This window comes from Hyperolius riggenbachi, chromosome 3 (assembly GCF_040937935.1).
Source record: "Hyperolius riggenbachi isolate aHypRig1 chromosome 3, aHypRig1.pri, whole genome shotgun sequence".
Classification (NCBI taxonomy): domain Eukaryota; kingdom Metazoa; phylum Chordata; class Amphibia; order Anura; family Hyperoliidae; genus Hyperolius; species Hyperolius riggenbachi.
In genome coordinates, this window is record NC_090648.1 from 4111378 (window position 1) to 4124477 (window position 13100).

A 13100-nucleotide genomic window follows, 5' to 3' on the forward strand; every position below is an offset into this window, starting at 1 on the left:
AGCTCTCTTCTATCCAGGCTTCTGTGTAGAGCAATGTGTTGCAGCCGGATATGTAGTGTGATGAGTGAAGCTCTCTCTGTTGCAGCGCCCTCTTCTGGAGAACATCATGGATTATAGTGACCTCCAGAGGCTCCAGGAGGAGAAGAAAGCAGGTGAGGAGGCGTGTCTGCTGCTGATTGGACAATCATTTCTCCCACAATATCTGACCCATCCCCTCTTTATCCAGAGAACAGAATCCTCCAGTGGTGCCAGACGCCCATGTCATCCCGCTACCTTGTCCTTCTCTTCTGCGCTTGTGCCGGACTCATCATAGTGAACATTGTGATAACCGCCCGAGGTGAGGACAGCCACTCATCCAGCTCCAGCGTGCTTGGACCAGGGAGACTGAAATGGAAAGCTAGACTTACTTTTTTTATATTTTGAGGAGGGGAGGGGTTTACTTCCTGCGGTGTCACTGGAGGCAGGAAGTCACACTCACTTCCTGTTGTATCACTGGTGACAGGAACTCTCCCTCACTTCCTGTGGAGTACCCAGGTACAGAAACTCTCTTACTTCCTGTGGTGTCACTGGTGACAGGAAGTCTAACTTATTTCCTGTGGTGTCACTGGTGACAGGAAGTCTCCCTCACTTCCTGTGGTGTCCCCAGGTACAGGAACTCTCTTACTTCCTGTGATGTACCCAGTTACAGGAATTATCTTACTAACTGTGGTGTCACTGGTGACACGAACTCTCCCTCCCTTCCTGTGGTGTCCCCAGGTACAGGAACTCTTTTACTTCCTGTGATGTACTCAGTTACAAGAATGATCTTACTTACTGTGGTGTTACTGGTGACAGGAAGTCTCCCTCATTTCCTGTGGTGTCCCCAGGTACAGTAACTCTCTTACCTCCCATGGTGTCTCCCTCCCTTCCTGCAGTGTCACTGGTGACAGAAAGTCTCCCTCCCTTCCTGCGGTGTCACTGGTGACAGGAACTCTCCCTCACTTCCTGTGGTGTCCCCAGGTACAGGAACTCTTTTACTTCCTGTGATGTACTCAGTTACAGGAATTATCTTACTTACTGTGGTGTCACTGGTGACAGAAAGTCTCCCTCATTTCCTGTGGTGTCCCCAGGTACAGTAACTCACTTACCTCCCATGGTGTCTCCCTCCCTTCCTGCGGTGTCACTGGTGACAGGAAGTGTCCCTCATTTCCTGTGGTGTCACTGGTGACAGGAAGTCTCCCTCCCTTCCTGTGGTGTCACTGGTGACAGGAACTCTCCCTCACTTCCTGTGGTGTCCCCAGGTACAGGAACTATTTTACTTCCTGTGGTGTTATTGGTGACAGGAAGTCATCTTCATTTCCTGCGGTGTCACTGGTGACAGGAACTCTCCCTTATTCCCTGTGGTATTTCCTGAAGTTTCACTGGTGACAGGAAGTGTCCCTCATTTCCTGTGGTGTCCCCGGGTACAGTAACTCTCTTACCTCCCATGATGTCTCCCTCCCTTCCTGCGGTGTCACTGGTGACAGGAAGTGTCCCTCATTTCCTGTGGTGTCACTGGAGACAGGAAGTCTCCCTCCCTTCCTGTGGTGTCACTGGTGACAGGAAGTGTCCCTCATTTCCTGTGGTGTCATTGGTGACAGGAAGTCTCCCTCCCTTCCTGTGGTGTTATTGGTGACAGGAAGTCATCTTCATTTCCTGCGGTGTCACTGGTGACAGGAACTCTCTCTTATTCCCTGTGGTGTCACTGGTGACAGGAAGTGTCCCTCATTTCCTGTGGTGTCCCCGGGTACAGTAACTCTCTTACCTCCCATGGTGTCTCGGGTGTCTCCCTAACTTCCTGTGGTATTATTGCACTACCCTGTGTGGTATATATGATGACATTGCTGGCTGTGTGGTAGTAATTAGTGACTTCTCTCTATTACAGGGGCTTCAGGGAGAAAGCTGGACTATGACCTCAGCCAGACAGGAGAGGGCGCAGGTGAGCCATACTAAAACCTTCAGAGAATTATTATTATTTTGACTTGATATAGCACTGGCATTCTCTGTGGCGTTGTACAATAGAGAATACACGTATCAATTTTGTTGCTCGTCTCTGCACCTGCTCTAAAACCATAGTCCCCAACCTTTCCATTTCCGTCGGATTCTCCCGATTTGGGGGGGGGGGGGGGGGGGGGGCTCTCCCGCTATCCCGGTATGAGCCCCCCAGGGATACCTCCCAACTTTTTGAGATGAGAAAGAGGGACACATAAGCCACGCCCCTGTCACACACCTGGTCACGCCCCCGTCACACCCCTATTTACGAATACTATAAAGATTTTATAAGAAAAATATGTTGTTTTATAATTCAAACCACACTGGTCCTTCCTATCCCAGGTTATTTTCTTTCATATTAACATTTTAAAATCAGAAATATATCAATTTAGAAGATGGGAATAAAGTTTAAAGTCAATCAAACATTTTTTGGTATAGGAATATATATATTTATATAGAAAAAGGGACAAAGTCCTGAAAAAGGGACAAATGAGGAGGAAGGAGGGACAGTTCTCCCAAAGAGGGACAGTTGGGAGCTATAAAGCCTGGTACACACTTTCAGTTAGGATTGGCCAATCACTGGCCCAATTTTACCACCTTTTTAGCATTGGTTTTGTTGGTATCTGTTGCCATCCGCTAAGTTCAAATGATCCCAAAAAAATTGTACAGGACCCAAATTGGTGTTCCACTCTCTGGATTGGACCGAACGGATCTGTTCTAGTCAGTTCCAATAAGAAGAACAGTTTTGCTGCCAGTGTGAAGCCAGCCTAAAGGTAGTCACTAACGGTCCAATTTCTAGCGAAACATCATTCGAGCGATCAGAAATTCTGATCGGACGAAAAAACGTTCACTACACCATCAACTAACCAATCATTGCTTCCTATCTATCACGACCAACAAGAAAATCCAAATTTTTGGTTCGACGAAAATTCAATCGGACGATTGTTTTTATAATCGTTCATTATCGATTGTGCCCATCAACTGAGATTATTTACAACCAATCCGATCAGAATTTCTGATCGTTCAAACGATTTTTCGCTAGAAATTGGACTGTTAGTAGCCAGCTTTATAGAAGTTACTTAAAGGGACTCCGAGCAGTGCAGAAACTATGTAAAGATGCATATCATTTTAAAGCTCTCTTTCTCCTCTTTCCAATGATACATAAACCGCCACCCTATGCATTTTAGTTTTCGCTATTTTCGTGATTGAAATTGCTGCGGTTTCAATCGCGGAAATAGAGAAAACTAAAAGGCACAGGGCGACGCTTTAGGAGTCGCCAGAAAGAGGAGAAAGAGAGCTTTAAAATGATATCCATCTTTCCATAGTTATATTGTATTACACAGGGCGACTTTTTCCTAAAGTCAGCAGCTTCATTCTGCAGAATGGAGCTGCTGACACTAGGAAAAAGTCGCCCTGTGTAATACAAGTATCTATGGAAAGATGGATATCATTTTAAAGCTCTCTTTCTCCTCTTTCTGGTTTTCTCTATTTTGTCGCGGCAATTTCAATCGCGAAAAATAGCGAAAACTAAAAGGCGTAGGATGGCGGTTTATATGTCATTGGAAAGAGGAGAAAGAGAGCTTTAAAATGATATGCATCTTTCCATAGTTTCTGCACTGCTCGGAGTCCCTTTAAGATGAGGTCCGTCGCCCGAGAATGCTCTGTGTGAACATTTTGGGATTTTCCCTTCTGCACAGAGGGTCTCTGGGGCCAGGATGATGTTCCTGACCTGAGTGTGGGAGTGGTTTGTGTGGGAGTGGTTAGTGTGGGGGCGTGGTTTGTATGGGAGTGGTTGTTTGGGAGGATTTGATCAGAATTGATGGCAATGTGAATGCAGTAGTCACAGTAGAATACTGGGAGACAATCTGTACTCATCGGCCAGGAAGCTGAGCTTGGGACGCACTTGGACATTCCAACATGGCTTTGGGGAGATCTTAGACAGGCCATGCATATACAGGAACTGGAGGCTTCTGGCCACAAACAACAGGCAGCTTTACTGAAAAATGTGCTTAATTTGCTTATTCCTGCTCTGTACATGTTTCTTATTTTCAAATGTTACAATACAGGAAAATTAGTGATGATAGAAAGGACCTGTGTGGTGTACATTATACAGCTATGTCTCTTGCGTCTGAATTATTTGTGGTAAATATAACTAGGGGTGTGGTTAGAGGCATGGTGGGGCATGGTTATGGGTGTGGCAGGGGCATGTCTTACAGGTGCCTCTCTTTCTTATTTTTTACAACTGTGTGGGTATGGCATATGAATGCAGATATTTCCCGCTGAACCTGTGTCTCTGTCCCCAGGGGGACTCCTCCAGAAGCTGATATCAGGAGCTGAGGGCCGGATACGCAACTTCCCTCCAGAGAATGGTGAGTGCTGAATGTGGTGTGTGCTCCAAAACCAAAGCTTTATTACATACTGTCACAGGAGCCCTAGTGGCTGACCGCACTTAGCCTTCTAAACGGTGCCAGCGCACGGATCGTGCGAACTCTGGTCGCAGTCAATGCGCAGGAACCGTTAAGAATTAGCCGCAGACAACTCAGAAGGGAGCCTGTGAGACACGGGTAATTACAACGTACACACGATTCCACGGTATCTGCCACCACCACTGGTATGGGCCAGTGGACCCGATTTACTGACTGACTAGTCCTGCGAATAAAACGGTTAAGCACACTGTATTCTGTCTAGCCAACAACAAACAAACAGTAGCGTATCTTCAGAGACCCGGGATCAGTTCTGTGTGTGCTGATAAGCAGGGTAGCGGAACAGTGAATGACTTGGAGGAAGTCTTTTATTCACGCAATATAAATAATTAACATATACAGACAATTATTAAAATCAACAATTATTAAAACAGTAATAGCCAGTATAAAAAATAAAAGAAGGGAGAAAAATACTTAGTTCCTGGAAAGATGTCCTTTTTGTGGGAAAAATCAGAGTTCTGGGTTTCAATCAAAGTTCAGAGTTCAGACCAGGTGGATGCCAGCATATCCTCAAGCTGGCACCGATGAGTTCAAGATGTTTTCAGGGTGGAGGACTCAAGCCCGCCTGCTGGCCAGGTGCTTTTGATGAAGCTGGTTTGGGGGTGTGGCAGTGCCAGCCCCCTCTGAGCTACCAGCAAATGACAGTTCATTCCCTCTGAGAGATTTTAGAGCTAAACTTATGAATTGCTGTAACTCCTGAACCATACATGTTACATTTAGGGGGGTAACAGCTTCATACTTGGAGGAAAATACAGATTAATATGATATCCGACATGGCTAGTGCAGCAGATCAGGGTCCTGGGTAGATTCATACCTGGGTTGTAGGGGCCCCGGGCCCCTCTCAACTGGTATCAAGAGATCCAGCATGACCCTACGGATCCAATGATACCGCTCTCATAACCACCCTATTTATTGTATTCTGTAAATGGGCAAAAGATTATATAGTACATTCATTTCTTCCTGCTAAGGCTGGAGTCAGCCTGACTGGAGTCCAGCTGTGTCTGCTTCTTGGGATCTCCCTCTATGAAAGGAACCTTATGGTTCCTGTAATTAGCATCTGGATGTGAAATCAGCTGGGACAAGCTTTCTGAACTCAAGGGTTTGCCCCTGCTCGTTAGCATATCAAAAGAGACATCCTGCAGTTAAGGTGATGCTATTTCTCTGCTGAGAAAGGACTGCAGACCTCCTACACAATAAATCCAGATTCTATCGATTTGAAGCGCAATCGATGCAGAGAATCGAGTGCGATCGCTTTTTCTTCACGGGCGGTTCCAGGACGCGTCTGCGGCCCCGCAACGTCCGTGACACATAACCAATAAGACATCAACCAACACAGACCACTTCTCCTCCGAGTCCTATGAGGCAGACAGCGCAATTCTCTGATCTCTACTCTGATTGGCTCCCGGGGTCACCACAGAGTCCTCTGAGGCAGACAGCGCAATTCTCTGATCTCTACTCTGATTGGCTCCCGGGGTCACCACAGAGTCCTCTGAGGCAGACAGCGCAATTCTCTGATCTCTGCTCTGATTGGCTCCCGGGGTCACCACAGAGTCCTCTGAGGCAGACAGCGCAATTCTCTGATATCTACTCTGATTGGCTCCCGGGGTCACCACAGAGTCCTCTGAGGCAGACAGCGCAATTCTCTGATCTCTACTCTGATTGGCTCCCGGGGTCACCACAGAGTTCTCTGAGGCAGACAGCGCAATTCTCTGATCTCTACTCTGATTGGCTCCCGGGGTCACCACAGAGTCCTCTGAGGCAGACAGCGCAATTCTCTGATCTCTGCTCTGATTGGCTCCCGGGGTCACCACAGAGTCCTCTGAGGCAGACAGCGCAATTCTCTGATCTCTACTCTGATTGGCTCCCGGGGTCACCACAGAGTCCTCTGAGGCAGACAGCGCAATTCTCTGATCTCTGCTCTGATTGGCTCCCGGGGTCACCACAGAGTCCTCTGAGGCAGACAGCGCAATTCTCTGATCTCTGCTCTGATTGGCTCCCGGGGTCACCACAGAGTCCTCTGAGGCAGACAGCGCAATTCTCTGATCTCTACTCTGATTGGCTCCCGGGGTCACCACAGAGTCCTCTGAGGCAGACAGCGCAATTCTCTGATCTCTACTCTGATTGGCTCCCGGGGTCACCACAGAGTCCTCTGAGGCAGACAGCGCAATTCTCTGATCTCTGCTCTGATTGGCTCCCGGGGTCACCACAGAGTCCTCTGAGGCAGACAGCGCAATTCTCTGATCTCTACTCTGATTGGCTCCCGGGGTCACCACACAGAGTCCTCTGAGGCAGACAGCGCAATTCTCTGATATCTACTCTGATTGGCTCCCGGGGTCACCACAGAGTCCTCTGAGGCAGACAGCGCAATTCTCTGATCTCTACTCTGATTGGCTCCCGGGGTCACCACAGAGTCCTCTGAGGCAGACAGCGCAATTCTCTGATCTGTACTCTGATTGGCTCCCGGGGTCACCACAGAGTCCTCTGAGGCAGACAGCGCAATTCTCTGATCTCTACTCTGATTGGCTCCCGGGGTCACCACAGAGTCCTCTGAGGCAGACAGCGCAATTCTCTGATCTCTACTCTGATCGGCTCCCGGGGTCACCACAGAGTCCTCTGAGGCAGACAGCGCAATTCTCTGATATCTACTCTGATTGGCTCCCGGGGTCACCACAGAGTCCTCTGAGGCAGACAGCGCAATTCTCTGATCTCTGCTCTGATTGGCTCCCGGGGTCACCACAGAGTCCTCTGAGGCAGACAGCGCAATTCTCTGATCTCTACTCTGATTGGCTCCCGGGGTCACCACAGAGTCCTCTGAGGCAGACAGCGCAATTCTCTGATCTCTACTCTGATTGGCTCCCGGGGTCACCACAGAGTCCTCTGAGGCAGACAGCGCAATTCTCTGATATCTACTCTGATTGGCTCCCGGGGTCACCACAGAGTCCTCTGAGGCAGACAGCGCAATTCTCTGATCTCTACTCTGATTGGCTCCCGGGGTAACCACAGAGTCCTCTGAGGCAGACAGCGCAATTCTCTGATCTCTACTCTGATTGGCTCCCGGGGTCACCACAGAGTCCTCTGAGGCAGACAGCGCAATTCTCTGATCTCTGCTCTGATTGGCTCCCGGGGTCACCACAGAGTCCTCTGAGGCAGACAGCGCAATTCTCTGATCTCTACTCTGATTGGCTCCCGGGGTCACCACAGAGTCCTCTGAGGCAGACAGCGCAATTCTCTGATATCTACTCTGATTGGCTCCCGCGGTCACCACAGAGTCCTCTGAGGCAGACAGCGCAATTCTCTGATCTCTACTCTGATTGGCTCCCGGGGTCACCACAGAGTCCTCTGAGGCAGACAGCGCAATTCTCTGATCTCTACTCTGATTGGCTCCCGGGGTCACCACAAAGTCCTCTGAGGCAGACAGCGCAATTCTCTGATCTCTGCTCTGATTGGCTCCCGGGGTCACCACAGAGTCCTCTGAGGCAGACTGCGCAATTCTCTGATCTCTACTCTGATTGGCTCCCGGGGTCACCACAGAGTCCTCTGAGGCAGACAGCGCAATTCTCTGATATCTACTCTGATTGGCTCCCGGGGTCACCACAGAGTCCTCTGAGGCAGACAGCGCAATTCTCTGATCTCTACTCTGATTGGCTCCCGGGGTCACCACAGAGTCCTCTGAGGCAGACAGCGCAATTCTCTGATCTGTACTCTGATTGGCTCCCGGGGTCACCACAGAGTCCTCTGAGGCAGACAGCGCAATTCTCTGATCTCTGCTCTGATTGGCTCCCGGGGTCACCACAGAGTCCTCTGAGGCAGACAGCGCAATTCTCTGATCTCTACTCTGATTGGCTCCCGGGGTCACCACAGAGTCCTCTGAGGCAGACAGCGCAATTCTCTGATCTCTACTCTGATTGGCTCCCGGGGTCACCACAGAGTCCTCTGAGGCAGACAGCGCAATTCTCTGATCTCTACTCTGATTGGCTCCCGGGGTCACCACAGAGTCCTCTGAGGCAGACAGCGCAATTCTCTGATCTCTACTCTGATTGGCTCCCGGGGTCACCACAGAGTCCTCTGAGGCAGACAGCGCAATTCTCTGATCTCTACTCTGATTGGCTCCCGGGGTCACCACAGAGTCCTCTGAGGCAGACAGCGCAATTCTCTGATCTCTGCTCTGATTGGCTCCCGGGGTCACCACAGAGTCCTCTGAGGCAGACAGCGCAATTCTCTGATCTCTACTCTGATTGGCTCCCGGGGTCACCACACAGAGTCCTCTGAGGCAGACAGCGCAATTCTCTGATATCTACTCTGATTGGCTCCCGGGGTCACCACAGAGTCCTCTGAGGCAGACAGCGCAATTCTCTGATCTCTACTCTGATTGGCTCCCGGGGTCACCACAGAGTCCTCTGAGGCAGACAGCGCAATTCTCTGATCTGTACTCTGATTGGCTCCCGGGGTCACCACAGAGTCCTCTGAGGCAGACAGCGCAATTCTCTGATCTCTACTCTGATTGGCTCCCGGGGTCACCACAGAGTCCTCTGAGGCAGACAGCGCAATTCTCTGATCTCTACTCTGATCGGCTCCCGGGGTCACCACAGAGTCCTCTGAGGCAGACAGCGCAATTCTCTGATATCTACTCTGATTGGCTCCCGGGGTCACCACAGAGTCCTCTGAGGCAGACAGCGCAATTCTCTGATCTCTGCTCTGATTGGCTCCCGGGGTCACCACAGAGTCCTCTGAGGCAGACAGCGCAATTCTCTGATCTCTACTCTGATTGGCTCCCGGGGTCACCACAGAGTCCTCTGAGGCAGACAGCGCAATTCTCTGATCTCTACTCTGATTGGCTCCCGGGGTCACCACAGAGTCCTCTGAGGCAGACAGCGCAATTCTCTGATATCTACTCTGATTGGCTCCCGGGGTCACCACAGAGTCCTCTGAGGCAGACAGCGCAATTCTCTGATCTCTACTCTGATTGGCTCCCGGGGTAACCACAGAGTCCTCTGAGGCAGACAGCGCAATTCTCTGATCTCTACTCTGATTGGCTCCCGGGGTCACCACAGAGTCCTCTGAGGCAGACAGCGCAATTCTCTGATCTCTGCTCTGATTGGCTCCCGGGGTCACCACAGAGTCCTCTGAGGCAGACAGCGCAATTCTCTGATCTCTACTCTGATTGGCTCCCGGGGTCACCACAGAGTCCTCTGAGGCAGACAGCGCAATTCTCTGATATCTACTCTGATTGGCTCCCGCGGTCACCACAGAGTCCTCTGAGGCAGACAGCGCAATTCTCTGATCTCTACTCTGATTGGCTCCCGGGGTCACCACAGAGTCCTCTGAGGCAGACAGCGCAATTCTCTGATCTCTACTCTGATTGGCTCCCGGGGTCACCACAAAGTCCTCTGAGGCAGACAGCGCAATTCTCTGATCTCTGCTCTGATTGGCTCCCGGGGTCACCACAGAGTCCTCTGAGGCAGACTGCGCAATTCTCTGATCTCTACTCTGATTGGCTCCCGGGGTCACCACAGAGTCCTCTGAGGCAGACAGCGCAATTCTCTGATATCTACTCTGATTGGCTCCCGGGGTCACCACAGAGTCCTCTGAGGCAGACAGCGCAATTCTCTGATCTCTACTCTGATTGGCTCCCGGGGTCACCACAGAGTCCTCTGAGGCAGACAGCGCAATTCTCTGATCTGTACTCTGATTGGCTCCCGGGGTCACCACAGAGTCCTCTGAGGCAGACAGCGCAATTCTCTGATCTCTGCTCTGATTGGCTCCCGGGGTCACCACAGAGTCCTCTGAGGCAGACAGCGCAATTCTCTGATCTCTACTCTGATTGGCTCCCGGGGTCACCACAGAGTCCTCTGAGGCAGACAGCGCAATTCTCTGATCTCTACTCTGATTGGCTCCCGGGGTCACCACAGAGTCCTCTGAGGCAGACAGCGCAATTCTCTGATCTCTACTCTGATTGGCTCCCGGGGTCACCACAGAGTCCTCTGAGGCAGACAGCGCAATTCTCTGATCTCTACTCTGATTGGCTCCCGGGGTCACCACAGAGTCCTCTGAGGCAGACAGCGCAATTCTCTGATCTCTACTCTGATTGGCTCCCGGGGTCACCACAGAGTCCTCTGAGGCAGACAGCGCAATTCTCTGATATCTACTCTGATTGGCTCCCGGGGTCACCACAGAGTCCTCTGAGGCAGACAGCGCAATTCTCTGATCTCTGCTCTGATTGGCTCCCGGGGTCACCACAGAGTCCTCTGAGGCAGACAGCGCAATTCTCTGATCTCTACTCTGATTGGCTCCCGGGGTCACCACAGAGTCCTCTGAGGCAGACAGCGCAATTCTCTGATCTCTACTCTGATTGGCTCCCGGGGTCACCACAGAGTCCTCTGAGGCAGACAGCGCAATTCTCTGATATCTACTCTGATTGGCTCCCGGGGTCACCACAGAGTCCTCTGAGGCAGACAGCGCAATTCTCTGATCTCTACTCTGATTGGCTCCCGGGGTAACCACAGAGTCCTCTGAGGCAGACAGCGCAATTCTCTGATCTCTACTCTGATTGGCTCCCGGGGTCACCACAGAGTCCTCTGAGGCAGACAGCGCAATTCTCTGATCTCTGCTCTGATTGGCTCCCGGGGTCACCACAGAGTCCTCTGAGGCAGACAGCGCAATTCTCTGATCTCTACTCTGATTGGCTCCCGGGGTCACCACAGAGTCCTCTGAGGCAGACAGCGCAATTCTCTGATATCTACTCTGATTGGCTCCCGCGGTCACCACAGAGTCCTCTGAGGCAGACAGCGCAATTCTCTGATCTCTACTCTGATTGGCTCCCGGGGTCACCACAGAGTCCTCTGAGGCAGACAGCGCAATTCTCTGATCTCTACTCTGATTGGCTCCCGGGGTCACCACAAAGTCCTCTGAGGCAGACAGCGCAATTCTCTGATCTCTGCTCTGATTGGCTCCCGGGGTCACCACAGAGTCCTCTGAGGCAGACTGCGCAATTCTCTGATCTCTACTCTGATTGGCTCCCGGGGTCACCACAGAGTCCTCTGAGGCAGACAGCGCAATTCTCTGATATCTACTCTGATTGGCTCCCGGGGTCACCACAGAGTCCTCTGAGGCAGACAGCGCAATTCTCTGATCTCTACTCTGATTGGCTCCCGGGGTCACCACAGAGTCCTCTGAGGCAGACAGCGCAATTCTCTGATCTGTACTCTGATTGGCTCCCGGGGTCACCACAGAGTCCTCTGAGGCAGACAGCGCAATTCTCTGATCTCTGCTCTGATTGGCTCCCGGGGTCACCACAGAGTCCTCTGAGGCAGACAGCGCAATTCTCTGATCTCTACTCTGATTGGCTCCCGGGGTCACCACAGAGTCCTCTGAGGCAGACAGCGCAATTCTCTGATCTCTGCTCTGATTGGCTCCCGGGGTCACCACAGAGTCCTCTGAGGCAGACAGCGCAATTCTCTGATCTCTACTCTGATTGGCTCCCGGGGTCACCACAGAGTCCTCTGAGGCAGACAGCGCAATTCTCTGATCTCTACTCTGATTGGCTCCCGGGGTCACCACAGAGTCCTCTGAGGCAGACAGCGCAATTCTCTGATATCTACTCTGATTGGCTCCCGGGGTCACCACAGAGTCCTCTGAGGCAGACAGCGCAATTCTCTGATCTCTGCTCTGATTGGCTCCCGGGGTCACCACAGAGTCCTCTGAGGCAGACAGCGCAATTCTCTGATCTCTACTCTGATTGGCTCCCGGGGTCACCACAGAGTCCTCTGAGGCAGACAGCGCAATTCTCTGATCTCTACTCTGATTGGCTCCCGGGGTCACCACAGAGTCCTCTGAGGCAGACAGCGCAATTCTCTGATATCTACTCTGATTGGCTCCCGGGGTCACCACAGAGTCCTCTGAGGCAGACAGCGCAATTCTCTGATCTCTACTCTGATTGGCTCCCGGGGTAACCACAGAGTCCTCTGAGGCAGACAGCGCAATTCTCTGATATCTACTCTGATTTGCTCCCGGGGTCACCACAGAGTCCTCTGAGGCAGACAGCGCAATTCTCTGATCTCTACTCTGATTGGCTCCCGGGGTAACCACAGAGTCCTCTGAGGCAGACAGCGCAATTCTCTGATCTCTACTCTGATTGGCTCCCGGGGTCACCACAGAGTCCTCTGAGGCAGACAGCGCAATTCTCTGATCTCTGCTCTGATTGGCTCCCGGGGTCACCACAGAGTCCTCTGAGGCAGACAGCGCAATTCTCTGATCTCTACTCTGATTGGCTCCCGGGGTCACCACAGAGTCCTCTGAGGCAGACAGCGCAATTCTCTGATATCTACTCTGATTGGCTCCCGCGGTCACCACAGAGTCCTCTGAGGCAGACAGCGCAATTCTCTGATCTCTACTCTGATTGGCTCCCGGGGTCACCACAGAGTCCTCTGAGGCAGACAGCGCAATTCTCTGATCTCTACTCTGATTGGCTCCCGGGGTCACCACAAAGTCCTCTGAGGCAGACAGCGCAATTCTCTGATCTCTGCTCTGATTGGCTCCCGGGGTCACCACAGAGTCCTCTGAGGCAGACTGCGCAATTCTCTGATCTCTACTCTGATTGGCTCCCGGGGT

General features: G+C 51.7%; 1 protein-coding gene across 1 annotated transcript in view; it reads left to right on the forward strand.

The window, feature by feature from the left end:
- The window catches only part of LOC137560820 (CD209 antigen-like protein A), a 39692-nt gene that overhangs the window by 11493 nt on the left and 15099 nt on the right, over positions 1–13100 (forward strand). The window contains exons 2-5 of the mRNA XM_068271955.1: positions 86–152; positions 227–337; positions 1904–1957; positions 4314–4379. Coding sequence (XP_068128056.1) covers positions 86–152; positions 227–337; positions 1904–1957; positions 4314–4379 — 298 coding nt within the window. The remainder of the gene's footprint in view (positions 1–85; positions 153–226; positions 338–1903; positions 1958–4313; positions 4380–13100) is intronic.